At 43.1% G+C, this 17,213-nt stretch overlaps 1 protein-coding gene across 4 annotated transcripts in view; it reads right to left on the bottom strand.

Moving 5' to 3' along the window:
* The window catches only part of MAPRE3 (microtubule associated protein RP/EB family member 3), a 253,669-nt gene that overhangs the window by 20,152 nt on the left and 216,304 nt on the right, over nucleotides 1-17,213 (bottom strand). For 3 of the 4 annotated variants that reach the window (XM_029596287.1, XM_029596286.1, XM_029596285.1), the window contains one exon: nucleotides 12,837-12,962. The exons of the other annotated variant lie outside the window; for it this stretch is intronic. In XM_029596287.1, the coding sequence (XP_029452147.1) occupies nucleotides 12,837-12,962 (126 nt within the window). The remainder of the gene's footprint in view (nucleotides 1-12,836; nucleotides 12,963-17,213) is intronic. 4 annotated transcript variants of the gene reach the window in all.

Here is a 17,213-nt window from a genome sequence, read left to right as displayed (position 1 = left end):
GAGGGACTTCAGCCCTGCCGGGCACATCAGCTCACTACTGCCACCTCTGGTGGTTCTACTTCCTGTCTAGTAAAGAACTATCTGTGTTTGTCTCCATACTCCAGCCTAGCCGGTGGTCCCTCTCAGGATATCCTCCTGGGGGCGCTGTCATCTGCCATCGGCCCAAGGATTCACCAATTTACATTAAGTGTTTATTCCTTACACTGTTGAGCGGTATCATACAGACTGCCACTCTGTGGGAGCCAACCCACAATAGATCATTAATTCCGCCTATGGAGTATTACAAAGTGCTAGCTCCTCCCCTTGGGGGAGCAGCATTGAACAGATTGTTACTCCTCCCCTTTGGCGGGGTGATTTATAACAGATGGATAACTCCGCCCCTCTGGGGAGCAGATTTATTACAGTCTGTGGTTTTTGCCTTTGAGGTTGCCTGGACTGGCCTTTCTGGTAAGGCTTAGTAGAGTGACCTTTGGACGGTGGAGGATAAGATTTCCTTTGGTGGTAGAAAGACTTTTTGGGATCCTTTTTGTATGTTTGCTTTGCAGGGTATTCAGAAGGCAACAAGGAGAGTTGGCGAAGAGTCTCATGGTGATCCTTGAGCTATGCCACTGCTTGTTGTATCTGTCACCAAAAAGATTGTCACCAGTGCAAGGCAAGTCAGATAATCTGTCCTGGACCTCAGGTCATAGGTCCGAAGACTTTAGCCAGGCCCACCTCCTTGCAGAAATAGCTGTTGCTGATACCCTGGAAGCGGTGTCAAAAATATCATATGCTGATCTTATTTCATGTTTGCCCGCTTCTAATCCTTTTTGAGTCAGGGCATGTAATTGCTCTTGAGACTGCTGAGGCAGGGACTCAGCAAAGTCCTGTATTTGTTTAAAGAGGACCCTGTTATACTGGGTCATGTAGAGTTGGTAAGAGGCAATGCGGGATATAAGCATTGACCCCTGAAAGACACGCCGACCTATGGCATCCATGAACTTTTGCTCCTTCCCTGGAGGGAAAGAAGAATGAGGCTTGGAGCGTTGGGCTTTCTTTTGGGCTGACTCAACAACCACTGAATGGTGATCCAATTGGGTTTTTTGGAAACCTGGAGTTGACTGGTTTAGGTATGTGGTGTCCACCTTTCGGTTAACTGGTGCCACCTGTTAGTGTTCGTGGTAGTTGTGGTGGATCCTTGGGCCGATGGCAGATGACCACGCCCCCAGGGGAAGATCCCGAGAGGGACCACCGTCAGGCTCAGAGTATGGAGACAGACACACACTAGTTCTTTTATTAAACAGTATATGGAACCACCAGAGATGGCAGTAGTGAGCTGGAAGTGCCCAGCTGGGCTGTAGTCCCTCAGATACTGGAACAGCGATCCTGGATAACTGAGCTGTAGAGAAACTGAATATAGTGAGTAGGCAGAGTATGCAGAGTTCAGGAACAGAACCTTGATGGTAACATCACACAATAGTCTCTTAGAAGCAGCCCAGGAGCTGGAATGAAGTAGGCTCTCGAGGAGCAAGTACCTGGTTCCAGGGAACGCTCAGAGAGCGATGGTAACTCACTGGTGTTATAGGCAGCGATGACTTCCTGGCAGAAGTGATATTCAGTAGCAAGTCCAGGAACGAGGGCCCTCGAGGAGCGAGTACCGATTCCAGAATGCAATCTGAAAAGCAAAGAGAAAGCGAGGCCCCCGAGGAGCGGGTACCCCTGGTAAGTCCGAGGAGGCAGAGTAGCAAGGTATGCGGAGAGCGAATCCCATCCACCGATACCTGGAGGCAAGTCCTTGCTAACTCAATTCGTTAGCAATTTCTGAGACCTTAAATATCCGGTGATGATGACATCACCTCAGGGGGACGCCCATGAGGTTTGCACCACTGCTGGTACTTGAGTCGGGGCCGCGCCGCACGCGCGCGCCCTTAGGCTGCTGGGAAACATGGCAGTGTGCAGCGTCCAGCTGGTCCGGGGACGCTGGAAGGGAAAGGCAAGATGTCGCCGCGGCAGCCAAACTTCCAACAGGCAAAGAGGGAGTCGCCAAAGAGGTAAGATAGGCGTAGTGGAGATGTCGGGCAGCGATGGTCGCAACACCACCGAACCAGGATGCTCCCAATTCCTCTTCAGAAGATCCAAGAGGACATCAGGGATAGGATAGAAGGGATTTCTTTAGGAGCATCCAGAAATTGCAGAAGCTCCATCATCTGGGGTCCATCATCTTGTTCTGTCTGAAGTTGAAATGGAACCAACTCAGACATTTCCTTCACAAAATTAATGAAGGACAAGTCCTCTGGAGGAGAACGCTTCCTGCTTTCAGTAGGAGAGGGTGGTGATGGTAAGTCATCGGTATCCTGGGATGAATCAATGGTCCATGTGTCATAGGGTTCATCACCAGCATCCCTAGGATCCTTAGAGGGTCGGAATGATGGTATTCCTGAAGGTCCTGGTTGAGGCACCGAAGGCATCGAGGGAGTCACCGGAGGCATCAATGGGGGCACCGAGGGCATCGATGGTAGCAAAGAGGCTATCGGTGACATCGATGGCTGAGGCATCGGCAGGACTCCCGATGGAGGAAGTAACTGTGTTTCTCCTTCTTCTGCTGATGAAAGGAATTGGGGAGGAGGGCACCAGGCCCATCAGTGGCCCCGGATCCATCGGAGGAAAAGCGGCGAGCAGCACTTCCATTCTCGTTAGTAGCGGTGCCAGCGCTACGGGAATGGGATCGGTAGCCGGTTCAGGAATCGGCACCGGTATCGGAGAATTCTTGAAGCCTTGCATCGCTCTGCCGATGGCCTCTTGAATCATATGCTTCAACTCCTCTCGGAAACCTGGAGCGTGGAGCCCCAATGCCGGAGGAGGCGTCGTAGCCGGAGGGACCACCGTTGGAGGTGGAATTGCGGCTCCTATCACCGGTCCCGGTTAAGGTTGCCTCGGTGACCTGGAGCCAGATAGGGACGGTGCCTTTTCTGGATGGGCTTTCTTCGGCGGCGGCTCAGATGGTGGTGACGTCGAGGACTTGCCTGCGTCGATGGTGATGCTTTTCTTGACGATCTCTTTGGTCCTTGTGCTGAGGAGGAACAGAGAACATCGATGGCCGTGGAGTCATCGATGCCGGTTGGTGCACGATACTGGCTCGACATAGACGGTGTCGGCTTGGACGACGTGGAGGCTATGGACGGCGTCGGAGTTTGTGACCGAAAGAAGTTCCATCTTCTCCATTCTAGCCTTGCGACCTTTTGGTGTCATTAGAGCACATTTGGTGCAAGTAAGGACATCATGCTCACTCCCTAGACACATTACACAGACCTTGTGAGGGTCAGTAATGGACATTGTGCAAGTGCAGTCGGGGGCATCGACGGAACCCCGACGCCATGGCCTCTCAAAAAATGTAGCCGCGCTGCGGTCGATGGCCAGTAGGCCGCGAGGGCCGAACTTGACGGGAATCGACCGGAATAGAGTAAAAAACTTACCGGATTACCGCGGACGCAAAAATTGAATAGGGGGACCTCTGTGGGGTATTAAATTATGAGGTAATTCCGTGAGGAAAATTTCTGTCAGGAATCTGTGTAGAGCTCCTTAACCCACGTGGCTACTGCTGCGCGGAAAAAAGAAGACTGAAAGGGGACCCCTTCTGGTTGCAGGGTTAATGCCATCCTGGGCATGCCCAGTAGGTGCCAGTCAAAGTTCTAGAAACTTTGACAAAAGTGTTCTGTGATTGGGCTGCGTCCTGTGATGTCACCCATATGTGAGGACTACCATCCTACTTGTCCTGTGAGAAAAATCCATTTCAGGAAAATGAGACCGACAGTTCCAGCACTGTTAGACTTCTGATATCATAATGCTTTTTTTTTTGCTTAATATATTCATTTGAGAAAATGTTTCATTTTGGTCTTCTCACTGATCCATGAATAATGTAACACTTATAGTTCTTGTCTTCCCCTCATATTTACGATCTTACACTAGGCAGAAATTATATATATATGTAGGTATATATATGTAGGTACACACATATATACATATTTAATGCATTGTTCTTTTGGAGGAGGGGAAGAACTATGCATTTCTTCCATACTTGGATGTTAGAGAAATACTTTTATGTAATCTTAACTATAAAAGAACAAAACATTGCGGACGGGATAGAAGGTAAGGTTTGTCTATTTGCGGACGACACTAAGATCTGTAACAGAGTGGACACGCCGGAAGGAGTGGAGAGAATGAGACGGGATTTAAGGAAGCTGGAAGAGTGGTCGAAGATATGGCAGCTGAGATTCAATGCCAAGAAGTACAAAGTCATGCATATGGGGAGTGGAAATCCGAATGAACTGTATTCGATGGGGGGGTGGGGGGGAAAGGCTGATGTGCACAGAGCAGGAGAGAGACTTTGGGGTGATAGTGTCTAATGATCTGAAGTCGGAGAAACAATGTGACAAGGCAATAGCAAAAGCCAGAAGAATGCTGGGCTGCATAGAGAGAGGAATATCGAGTAAGAAAAGGGAAGTGATTATCCCCTTGTACAGGTCCTTGGTGAGGCCTCACCTGGAATACTGTGTTCAGTTCTGGAGACCATATCTACAAAGAGACAGAGACAAGATGGAAGCGGTACAGAGAAGGGCGACCAGAAAGGTGGAGGGTCTTCATCGAATGACTTATGAGGAAGAGATTGAAGAATCTAAATATGTACACCCCTGGAAGAAAGGAGGAGCAGGGGTGATATGATTCAAACTTTCAGATACTTGAAAGGTTTTAACGATCCAAAGACAACGACAAACCTTTTCTGTCAAAAAAAAAATCAGCAGAACCAGGGGTCACGAGCTGAAGCTCCAGGGAGGAAGACTCAGAACCAATGTAAGGAAGTATTTCTTCACGGAGAGGGTGGTGGATGCCTGGAATGCCCTTCCGGCGGAAGTGGTGAAGACCAGAACTGTGAAGGACTTCAAAGGGGCGTGGGATAAACACTGTGGATCCATCAAGTCTAGAGGACGTGAATGAAGAGGGGGTGGCTCGCGGGAATGAAGGCTACTACGTGGAGATAATACCCTTATTCAATATACATACACATGGTTAATGCGACTCCAACATTGCTCTAAGCTTCAACGGTAAGAGGAAATGTGGAAAGAAAAAAAAAGGATTTGCATTCACAAAAAAGCGGGGTGTGTAGCTTGCTTGTTACGGTGGTTACTACCCCCAAACCAAATAAGCCTGATACTTTACTTTCAATGCATATCTAGCATAGCTCTTTTCTTCAACGGCAGGGGAGAAGGTCTGATACTTCACTTCCAACGCATAGCCAGCATAGCTCTTTTCTTCAACGGCAGGGGAGAAGGTCTGATACTTCACTTCCAACGCATAGCCAGCATAGCTCTCTGCTTCAACGGCAGGGGAGAAAGTCTGATACTTCACTTTCAACGCATATCCAGCATAGCTCTATGCTTCAACGGCAGGGGAGGAAGTCTGATACTTCACTTTCAACGCATAGCTCTCTGCTTCAACGACAGGGGAGAAAGTCTGATACTTCACTTTCAACGCATATCCAGCATAGCTCTATGCTTCAACGGCAGGGGAGGAAGTCTGTTACTTCACTTTCAACGCATAGCTCTCTACTTCAACAGCAGGGGAGAAAGTCTGTTACTTCACTTTCAACGCATATCCAGCATAGCTCTCTGCTTCAACGGCAGGGGAGAAAGTCTGTTACTTCACTTTCAACGCATAGCTCTCTACTTCAACAGCAGGGGAGAAAGTCTGTTACTTCACTTTCAACGGATAGCCAGCATAGCTCTCTGCTTCAACGGCAGGGGCAATGTAGAAAAGAGTATCTATATATATAGACAACAACCACAAGGATAAATTACATAGTCGAGTAAACAAAAGCATGGGTGTAGCTTGCTTACTGAGGCGGTTACTACCCCTAACTAAGCTACATATTCAATTAGATGCAGTTCCAACACTGCTCTCTACATTAATGGTGGGGTGGAAGGGAAATAAAACTAAAAGGTACTAAGAGCCAAGCGTAACTAGTAAGAGGAAAAAAAAAAAGTGCATAGCTTGCTGGGCAGACTGGATGGGCCGTTTGGTCTTCTTCTGCCGTCATTTCTATGTTTCTATGTTTCATTTGTGGCATTTCCTATAAGGCCACAAAATTTAAAAAATCTTGCTTCACTTCTTTTTAAGATTCTCACTTAAAAGTGAGATAAAACTAATATAGTATCATAGGTAATGACAACTGATAAAGATTGAAATGGAATATCCAGTCTGTATAATGAGCTGCTTAGGTTACTGCATGCAGAAATGCTACATCTAAAGTTAACAGAGGTTTCCCCGTTTTTTTCATTTCTATCCTCTAGCCAGTAAACACTCTTTTTATCCTTCGCCCTTTTGAATTCCATTACTGTTCTTGTCTTTGCCACCTTTTCTGGGCAGATGCATTTCCTGACATTGTTCCTGAGTCTAGCCCCTTGGAGTTTCATATCATAACCCCTAGTTCTATAAATTCCCTTCCATTGGTGCACATCAATTCCTTTTAGGTATTTGAAAATCTGCTTCCTATCTCCCCTGTCCTCTTTTCTTCCAAGCTATACCTATTTAAGACATCCAGTTTCCTCTCATAAGTCTTCCGGTGCAGACTCCATACTATTTTGGTTGCTTTTATTTATTTATTTATTTATTTATTGTTTTTGTTATACCGAGTTTCATGATAGGCATCACATCAACCCGGTTTACAAATAACAAGGAGTGTAAAGCATAACGTAACGTAAAAAACAATATTTTCAATAAGAACCTTGAACTTTAAATACAGTGAATCAGAAAAAGGGAGAGGGAAAGTTACAAAAAACAAGGAAATAAACTTGGGATGGAAGGGGAGAAATTGAACAGCACAATATTTACATTTCAGCCTATTGATACATTAGAATAGCAAGTGAAAAAATAAGACTATGAAACGGTACATAGGTAATCAAATGAATAAATATGACACAGTTGTGAATGGTAATAGTATGATAAATATTCAGCAGGAATTAGTGAGAGAGGGTTTGAGGTTGGTTGATTCGTGTTTACATTCCATTATTGCATACGAGTTAGTGCTAGTGAGAGGAGGTTTTATTCAAGGCTTGGAAATGCTTTTTTGAAAAGCCAAGTTTTTAGTCTTTTCCTAAATGTTAAAGAGCATGGCTCTTGTCTCAAATCAGGTGGGATCGAGTTCCAGAGAGCTGGACCTGCTGATGAGAAGGCTCTGAGACTCAAGGATTTATGTTGGTAGGTTTTGGCCTTTGGAATTTGGAGTGACTCTTTGTAGTGTTCCCTGATAGGCCTGGCGGAGGTGAATTTTTTAAGTGGTATTTGTAGGTCGAGTTGCGTGTGTTGGTTGATAGTTTTGTAAATGATGTTAATGGTTTTGTACATGATTCTATAGTGGATCGGAAGCCAATGGAGGTTTTTGAGAATAGGTGAAATGTGGTCAATTTTCCTGGAATTTGTAAGGACTCTGGCTGCAGAGTTCTGAACCATTTGTAAAGGTTTGGTGTAAGAAGCTGGGAGGCCTAATAGTAATGAGTTGCAATAATCTAGTTTGGAAAAGATTATTGCTTGCAAGATTGTTCTGAAGTCCTGAGTGTGAAACAGCGGTTTTATTCTTTTCAGGATATGTAATTTGTAGAAGCAATCTTTGGTGGTTTGGTTAATGAATGTTTTGAGGTTGAGACGATTGTCTAGGATGGCTCCTAAGTCTCTTACGTGGGTTGTTTGAAGGAGTGTGGGTGGTTTAGGAAGTGTGTTATTGTTTTCCGGTGATATGAGCAGGAATTCTGTTTTCGAAGCATTGAGTACAAGGTTTAGACTGTTGAGGAGAAGTTTAATTTCTAATAGGCAACTGTCCCAGTATTCCATTGTTTTTGAGATTGATTCTTTTATAGGGATTACGATCTGTACGTCGTCTGCAAAAAGGAAATGTTTCAGGCTTAATTTTGTAAGTAGTTGGCAGAGTGGTAGCAGGTAGACATTGAAAAGGGTGGGTGAAAGTGATGATCCTTGCGGCACTCCTCTATTAGAAGGGTGGTATTGGGATTCTTTATTATGAATTTTGACTCTGTATCCTCTGTTTTCTAGAAATGTTTTGAACCAGTTTAGTGTGGCACCTGTTAAACCAATGTTTGCCAGCTGTTTTAGAAGAAGGGCGTGGTTGACGGTGTCAAAGGCCGCCGAGAAGTCAAGGAGGATTAGTAAATATGCTTGGCCTTTATCAATACCAGAGAGTAGGTAGTCCATGAGTGAAATTAGTAGCGTTTCGGTGCTTGCGGCTTTGCGAAAACCATATTGGTTTGGGGACAGAATACTGTGGTCCTCTAGGTAGTTGGATGTTTACCAGTTTTTCCATGATTTTAGCTATAAATGGTAGGTTGGATATAGGGCGGAAGTTGTTGGGATCACATGCATTTAGATTTGGTTTTTTTTAGCAGTGGCTTGATTGAGGCAGTTTTTAGGTCATCTGGGTAGATGCCATGTGATAAGGAGCAGTTTATAATATCTGCTAGGGTTTTTGCTATTGTGTCCGGGATAAGAAGAAGCATTTTGGTAGGGATTTGATCAAATGGGTGTGATGACGGTTTCATTCTTTTTAATACATTTTCTATCTCTGTGATTGTGATGGGTTCAAAGGCATTAAGCTGGATGTCTTTATTTTGGGGAAGATATGTGTTATCTGGAGACGTAGTGTTTGGAATCAGCTGATTAAGGAGATCCGATATTTTTTTGTTAAAATGAAGAGCCAATTCGTCTGCTTTAGTCTGGGCTTGTTCGGGTGGTATATCTGGAGTGATAGGTTTAGTGAGGCTGGAAACGAAGGCGAATAGAGCTTTTGAGTCAAAGCTGAGATGATGAACCTTTCGGGCATAGTAGTCTCTTTTGATTTTCAACGTGGTACTTTTGTAAAGATGGAATGATCGTTTGTAATCAGAGAGTGAGGCTGGTGAAGGGGCTTTGCGCCATTTTCTTTCTTTTTGCCGAAGTAATTGTTTGAGTTTTCGTAGTTCATCATTATACCAGGGATGTCGTTTGGATGTATTAGCAGACCTTGTTTTGGTTGTCAGTGGGCAGAGAGTGTTTGCTATAGATTTTGTTATTTTGCACCAGGATTGGAGGGCAGCGTTAGGGGTAGATACTTCAATGAGTGGTAGATCAGAGGTTAGAGCTTTACTTAGATGTTCCGAGTTGCAAGGTTTTCTGTATAGGAAAGAGGGTCTTGAGTTGAGTTTGGAGTCTGATCGAGGTAAGGAAAAGCTGGTGGAGATTAGAGAGTGATCTGACCATGGGACTTTTTTGCAATTTGGTTGTTTTGTAAGAGAAATACCAGTGTTTGTAAAGAGTAGATCGAGCGTGTGGCCTGCTTTGTGGGTGGGTTTATTGATTTGTTGTCTGAATCCCATCGCTGACAGTGCGATGAGGAGGGCTTCACAGTTTGTAGAGAGGGGAACTTTGTCAACATGTAAATTGAAGTCACCCAGGATTATAGCAGGGGAGTCAAGATTGAGATGCAGAGTTATGGTTTCGATGATAGGAGAGGAGTCTGACTCTAGTAAGCCTGGAGGGGCGTAGACTAGCAGGATTTGGAGTTGTTCTGATTTGAACAATCCTAGTTCTAGTTTAGTTACTGTACTGATGGGGTGGTGTGAGAACCTTAAGGATTTTTTTGCAGCTAGGAAGATACCCCTCCTCTTTTTTTTTGTCTTGGGATGGAGAAGAAATCGTAAGTCTGCGTTGGTAATTGGTTAATGAGTGTGATGTCCGTGGATTTGAGCCATGTTTCTGTTATGGCGCAAACGTCTGGGGTTGTGTCCTGCAGTATGTCGTTGAGTATAAGAGTTTTGTTGGTGAGAGATTGGGCGTTGAATAGGATTATGGTGAATAGGGTGAGGCCTAGTAACTGTGTAGTGGGGGAAATCATGATTGGGATGAGTGATTTGTAGGTGCGTGGTCGGTAGTACATTATTGTTCAGGTTGGATCGGTGCTGGATGAGTGCTACTGGAGCTTGGATGTGCTGCTAGAGACTGGATGTGTGCTTCTGTAGCCTGGATGAGTGCTGCTAGAGATTGGATGCGTGCTGCTTTTCTCTGGATCACTTCCATCCTGTCTATCTTTTTTGAGAACTGAACAAAGTATTCCAGGGGAGGCTTCACCAAAGGCCTGTACAGGGGCATTATCACCTCTATTTCCTTCTGGCTATGCTACTTTCTGGCCTCAGCCACCACCTTGTCACACTGCTTCACTATCTTCAGATTGTCGGACACATCTTCCTGAGGTATCTCTCCCACGCCATGTTCCTCAACATTTACAGCTCTTTTGGATTACCATACCCCAAATGCATGACCATTCCTCAAACTCTCTTAGATCACTTATTTTCTCTACTTATTCAGGTGTCTATGCTGTTGCAGATCTTAGTATCATTCTTTTTAAACAGTGATATCTATTTATACAAACATACATACAAATTCTATATATATATCTAGAGAGATGGAGAATGTATACCTTCAGATTTTTTTTCTCCCTTATCTGAAACCTCCACTGATTTGGATATTTTGTCTCCAATTTCTTTTTGGAATTTAGAAGAGAAACACAGAAAGCTCAAGTTTGCATGATAACTTCATGGGAGGGATCAGCAAACAGAACCACCCATCCTTCCTCCTCCCACCCCCACAAAAAAGTAAAAAATAGAACTTGGCATATTTAGATAATAAACCCTAGGTACATAACACAGCTGGCAAGAACAGAGCAATGGCACTTATTGATTCTTATACACAATCACAAGTCTCATTTTCTGCAGCACTTCAGGAGTCAATTCCATGGCAACATTTTAAGAAATCTTGAGAACATTTTGTGATAAATACGGATAAACCTGTATAGTTTCTGTTCTATTATAACAATAAAATAGTGTTTTGATCTTTCATATGTGTCTATATAATTTATCTTGCTTGTTATTTTTATTTTGGGGTCGGGGGAAGGAATCTTAGGAATGAAAGGAGGTGAGGGAGAGGGATGTGGTGATGGAAGAGGTGCATGTGAGAATCAGAGTGAAGAAGAGAAGAAGGGGGGAAGACTAGGAGTTAAAGAGGCAGAGATTTATTTATTTAGGGCTTTTTTATACCGACACTCATGATACCAATCATATCGTATCGGTTTACAATAAACAGCGGTGCAATAACATTAATATCAACGTGAACAATAGGCGAAGAGAGAAAAAGTGAATGAAAGTTACAATAAAACAGGGGCACTTGAACTGGGAGGAGGAAAAGCCAGAGTCATGGCTAACATAGAAATAAATAATATTTAGTCTCAGAAATAAATAATATCTAGACATATTCTCATCATATTATTCTCATCATATTATTGTATTATCTAACTTGTTCAGTTATGCCTTCTATCGCTACGGCTATCCTAGCCCTCCAGGTTAATACCCCTTGTTATATGTAACTTTCATTTCTTGTTATATGGTTGACTTTGTTATTCCCCTCATGTTATTTGTAAACCGATCTGATATGAATTTCTTTCATGAAGGTCGGTATATAAAAATGTTAAATAAATAAATAAATAAATAAATAAACATATACTTAGGACTATAATAATCACTTGTACTCAGGACTGAATATTATCAAATATAAACATGATATCCTATAATTAGGGCTGTGGAATATCAAATGTTCCTGACTAAATAGTATTAGTTCATAAAACTCAGGACTGATTAATATAACGTCAGAAGCCATGTCAGGGATGGGGAACGTCGACTGGCGGACCAAGGTGAGTTGTAGCAGTTGGGAAGGTCATAGATCAGGGAAGGCTTGTAGAAATAGCCAAATCTTGAGTTTCTTTCTGAATGTCTGCGTGCAAGGTTCTTGTCTAAGGTCTGGGGGCATGTTATTCCAGATGGTTGGCGCTGCTGTCGAGAAGGCTCGATCTTTAGTGGATGAGAGGTGTGTGAATTTGGCTGGGGGGGTGTGTAGCGTACCTTTGTATGCTTCTCTGATGGGTCTGGAAGATAAGTGTAGCGTGAGTGGTTTGTGTAAATCGATGGGTGTTCTGTTGTAGATAGCTTTATGGATGATGGTGAGACACTTGTGTAGAATTCTGAAGTTTACTGGGAGCCAATGTAGGTTTTTCAGGATAGGTGTGATGTGGTCTCTTCTATTGGAGTTTGTTAAAATTCTGGCAGCCGAATTTTGTAGCATCTGAAGCAGTTTGGTGGAGGAAGCGGGAAGGCCTAGCAGAATGGAATTGCAGTAATCTAATTTGGAGAATATAATGGCCTGGAGTCTTGAAAGTCTTGGAGAATATAATGGCCTGAAGTCTTGAAAATACAGTAGCAGTTTGAGTCTTTTTAGTACCTGAAGTTTGAAGCAGCAGTCTTTGGTTGTGTTGGTGATGAACTTTTTTAGATTTAGCTGGTTATCGATTATAACTCCGAGGTCTCTTGCTTGGTTGACCAGGGTGTTGGTGTGACTTGTGTGTAGGCTATCTTTGTGGTTGAGAGATATAAGGAGCATTTCTGTCTTGGACGTGTTGAGCATAAGGTTTAAGGTAGTAAGGAGGTCGTTGATTACTTGGAGGCAGTTGTCCCAGAATTTCAGCGTTTTTGTGAGGGATTCGGTTATAGGGATCAGGATTTGGACATCGTCGGCGTAAAGATAGTGTTTGAGTTTAAGATTCGTAAGCAGCTGGCAAAGGGGGAGAAGGTATAGGTTGAATAGTGTAGGAGACAGAGAGGAGCCCTGTGGAACACCTCTTGTAGTGTTGATGAGCGGAGATTCCTTGCTTTTGATCTTTACTTTGTAGCCTCTGTTCGTGAGAAAGGAGTCGAACCATTTGAAAGCCATACCTGTTATCCCGATGTCCGAAAGTCGTTTAAGGAGAGTGGAATGATTCACCGTGTCGAATGCTGCCGAGATGTCGAGGAGTATTAGCAGGAAGGAGTGCCCGGAGTCCATACCCATGATGAGATGGTCTGTGAGGGAGATGAGGAGGGATTCGGTGCTTAGAGCTTTACGAAATCCATATTGCGATGAATGGAGAATGGAGAGATAAAGGATTCAGAGTTGGGGAGATGATGAAGAAAGGTCCATCCCAATTAGATTCCCTTCTCCTGTGGCTCAGTAACTTATATAACTTAAATTATGCCAGGGCACAGCATAGATACCAACTTCTCCCCCACCAACTCACTGCAGTCCCCCCCCCCCCACCACTCTCTTACTCCTCTGTCGCCTCCCCCCTTTACCCTCCATCTCTCATAAGAACATAAGAAATTGCCATGCTGGGTCAGACCAAGGGTCCATCAAGCCCAGCATCCTATTTCCAACAGAGGCCAAACCAGGCCACAAGAACCTGGCAATTACCCAAACACTAAGAAGATCCCTTGCTACTGATGCAATTAATAGCAGTGGCTATTCCCTAAGTAAACTTGATTAATAGCCGTTAATGGACTACTCCTCCAAGAACTTAACCAAACCTTTTTTGAACCCAGCTACCCTAACTGCACTAACCACATCCTCTGGCAACAAATTCCAGAACTTTATTGTGCGTTGAGTGAAAAAAAATGTTCTCCGATTAGTCTTAAATGTGCTACTTGCTAACTTCATGGAATGCCCCCTAGTCCTTCTCTTATTCGAAAGTGTAAATAACCGATTCACATCTACTCGTTCAAGACCTCTCATGATCTTAAAGACCTCTATCATATCCCCTCTCAGCCATCTCTTCTCCAAGCTAAACAGCCCTAACCTCTTCAGCATTTTCCTCATAGGGGAGCTGTTCCATCCCCTTTATCATTTTGGTTGTCCTTCTCTGTACCTTCTCCATCGCAACTATATCTTTTTTGAGATGCGGCAACCAGAATTGTACACAGTATTCAAGGTGCGGTCTCACTATGGAGCGATAGAGGCATTATGACATTTTCTGTTTTATTAACCATTCCCTTCCTAATAATTCCCAACATTCTGTTTGCTTTTTTGACTGCTGCAGCACACTGAGCCGACGATTTTAAAGTATTATCCTCTATGATGCCTAGATCTTTTTCCTGGGTGGTAGCTCCTAATATGGAACCTAACATCATGTAACATCATGTAACATCATGTAACTGCCCCCCCATTTGTCTCGACTACCCCCCTCCATCCCTCCCTTAGTTATTTAGTTATTTATTCTGTTACTGCGTTTATGTTATACACCGTTCTCTGTAAAGGCTACGCCTATATATCTTTTGTTGTAAGTTACTTGTAAACCGGCACGATGTGCAAACGGTTGCCGGTATATAAAATTAAATAAATAAATTAAATAAATAAATAAAAAATAAAACTACAGCAAGGGTTATTTTTCCCTATATGCAACACCTTGCACTTGTCCACATTAAATTTCATCTGCCATTTGGATGCCCATTCTTCCAGTCTTGCAAGGTCCTCCTGTAATGTATCACAATCCGCTTGTGATTTATCTATTCTGAATAATTTTGTATCATCCGCAAATTTGATAACCTCACTCGTCATATTCCTTTCCAGATCATTTATATATATATATTGAAAAGCACCGGTCCAAATACAGATCCCTGAGGCATGCCACTGTTTACCCTTTTCCACTGAGGAAATTGACCATTTAATCCTACTCTCTGTTTCCTGTCTTTTAACCAGTTTGTAATCCACGAAAGGACATTGCTTCCTATCCCATGACTTTTTAGTTTTCTTAAAGCCTTTCATGAGGGACTTTGTCAAATGCCTTCTGAAAATCCAAATACACTACATCTACCGGTTCACCTTTATCCACATGTTTATTAACCTCTTCAAAAAAAATGAAGCAGATTTGTTAGGCAAGACTTCCCTTGGGTAAATCCATGTTGACTGTGTTCCATTAAACCATGTCTTTCTACATGCTCTACAATTTTGATCTTGAGAATAGTTTCCACTATTTTTCCAGGCACTGAAGTCAGGCTCACTGGTCTATAGTTACCCGGATCACCCCTGGAGCCTTTTTTGAATATTGGGGTTACATTGGCCACCCTCCAGTCTTCAGGTACAATGGATGATTTTGATGATAGGTTACAAATTTTAACTAATAGATCAGAAATTTAATTTTGAGTTCCTTCAGTACCCTAAGATGCATATCATCTGGTCCAGGTGATTTGCTACTCTTTAGTTTGTCAATCTGGCCTACTACATCTTCCAGGTTCTCATCCTCTCTACAACCTTGGTCCTCTCTTACACAAACAACCCATCCCCCACCCCTGATCCCAACTCTAATAAAAGACACCCCAATCATCATCCCATGTGAGAACTACCACCCCCTTTCCTATCAATTTCCTCTTTCAACTGGCAGTAGGAAGGAAACAGTACCTCAGGCCACTTTGTCTCTACCATCAACAGCTCTACTCATCATTTGAGCCACACAGAATACTATAAAGTGCTTTGTAATTAGAAACAATGAATTAGAGGCATCACTCTCTTCCTATTGCTGACTGACTGGAGAAACAGGAGAGAAGTGAGGTTTGTGCAGTGGGGCAGGAGGGGGAAGTGAGGGGCTCAGCAGATGGAAGAAGAATAAGGAGAGGAAGCGAGCTGCATGGACCCATTTTTGGACAAGTCCTCATTGCTGTGGCTAGTTCCTGCAGGATTTTCCAGTTTTCTGCAATTCCTGGGGGCACGGCAAAATCTACCACAAGGGTCAGATTCTGCAACCCTTTTTGCAGCAAACAGAGGGCTGTGTATATAAGAACAATGTGCTGCGGCCTCTTACCAAAATGGCTCTTACTAACTCTCTTCCAATTGGTGAGCCATTATTTTCATAAAACTATTTAATACGCAACCAAACTTTGTATATAATGAAAATTAATTGTACATTGAGAATACAACAGTGTGATACTTAATGTCACAATCTAATCATAGGATTCCCCTCCAATTCTTAGAAATAAAAGTTGGTAAACATACCGTAGTAGACATGCTTTTATTGGACTAACTTAATACATCTGTGACACGCTTTCGAGAGCTAAGGTAGGCCCTCTACAGCCACCTGTTTTTTTTGCAAATCATCTAAAATAAGTCTTAGACCCTGCCCTTCCATTCTCCTTGAGAACTATATCTGAACTATAAGGCATCCTGCAACATCATATTTCCAGACACTAGGGAGTCAAGATTTGAAGGCATTTAGCAGAATAACTCACGGGTTATCCAGCTAAATGCAATTGTTTTGAAAACAGAGCCACTTATTTGGCTAAATTGTAGCCAGATATATCATCTGGCTAAAATTTAGCTGGATAAACATGAGGCCTCAGAGCAGGTCTAAAGTTATCTGGCCTCATGTGGCCAGATTACAATTCTTTTGAATACTGATAGTTAAGTGCCATGCTGACTTAAAAAAAAAAAGTATCTTGCAGACATAGTAGCCCAAATCAAGTCCCCCCACCCAAACAGCAAAACAAGGGTCTTTACAGACCGAGCCTTCACTGCCCTCCCCCAAAAATAAAACCCTCTGAAAAATATTTCCCACACATGCAAGTGGCCAGCATTCCCCCACTCCCCTTAATGGTTCCACCACAATTTAGAACAGTGGTTCTCAACCTTTTTCCCATCATGACACACCTGACAGGCCACGCTCACATGTGTGACACACTGCTCATTACAATTCACGTCGGAAATAAAAAGTAAAGGTCCGGTAATTATTTTTATTGTTTAAAATGACACAAGGAAAAGATACGTATTCTGTCTAAACAGAAATTCCATAAATAGTAAACATCCCACACCAAAATAGCACCAATTTCCAGCACTTAAACAGTAACCACTAAGAAAAGGCAACACTGAAAATATTACACCAGGCCTTAAGACACCAATACATCTCCTATTAGGAAAACGGACCAAGTCAGGCTGCTATAGAGCCCTACACAGAAACTACACGCCAGCAGAAAACCTCACCTGAATCACATGTGCTGACCCTCACCTAACAAAGAATAAAGAGATCAAAACGCATAACTAGAAGCATGCAGAAAAAACTGAATTGGAAACTGCAACAAGCCAGAGTCTCTGTATGCAGTGTAATAAAGGAAAAAAGAAACATCATCCATCCTTATAAAACAAATCAAGAAATATAAAATCAGTAGCAGTAAAACCATACTAACAAAAAGAACAGATTATTTCGAAACAGTTGATGAGTGGAATATCCAATAATTAAAAACTCATATAAAAAATTTCTAGATACCAATAAAATATTTCAAAATAGCAGACAC

This window comes from Rhinatrema bivittatum, chromosome 3, assembly GCF_901001135.1.
Source record: "Rhinatrema bivittatum chromosome 3, aRhiBiv1.1, whole genome shotgun sequence".
Taxonomy (NCBI): domain Eukaryota; kingdom Metazoa; phylum Chordata; class Amphibia; order Gymnophiona; family Rhinatrematidae; genus Rhinatrema; species Rhinatrema bivittatum.
The sequence above is the reverse complement of the archived record's forward strand: the minus strand, read 5'-3'. Positions and strand labels throughout refer to the sequence as shown.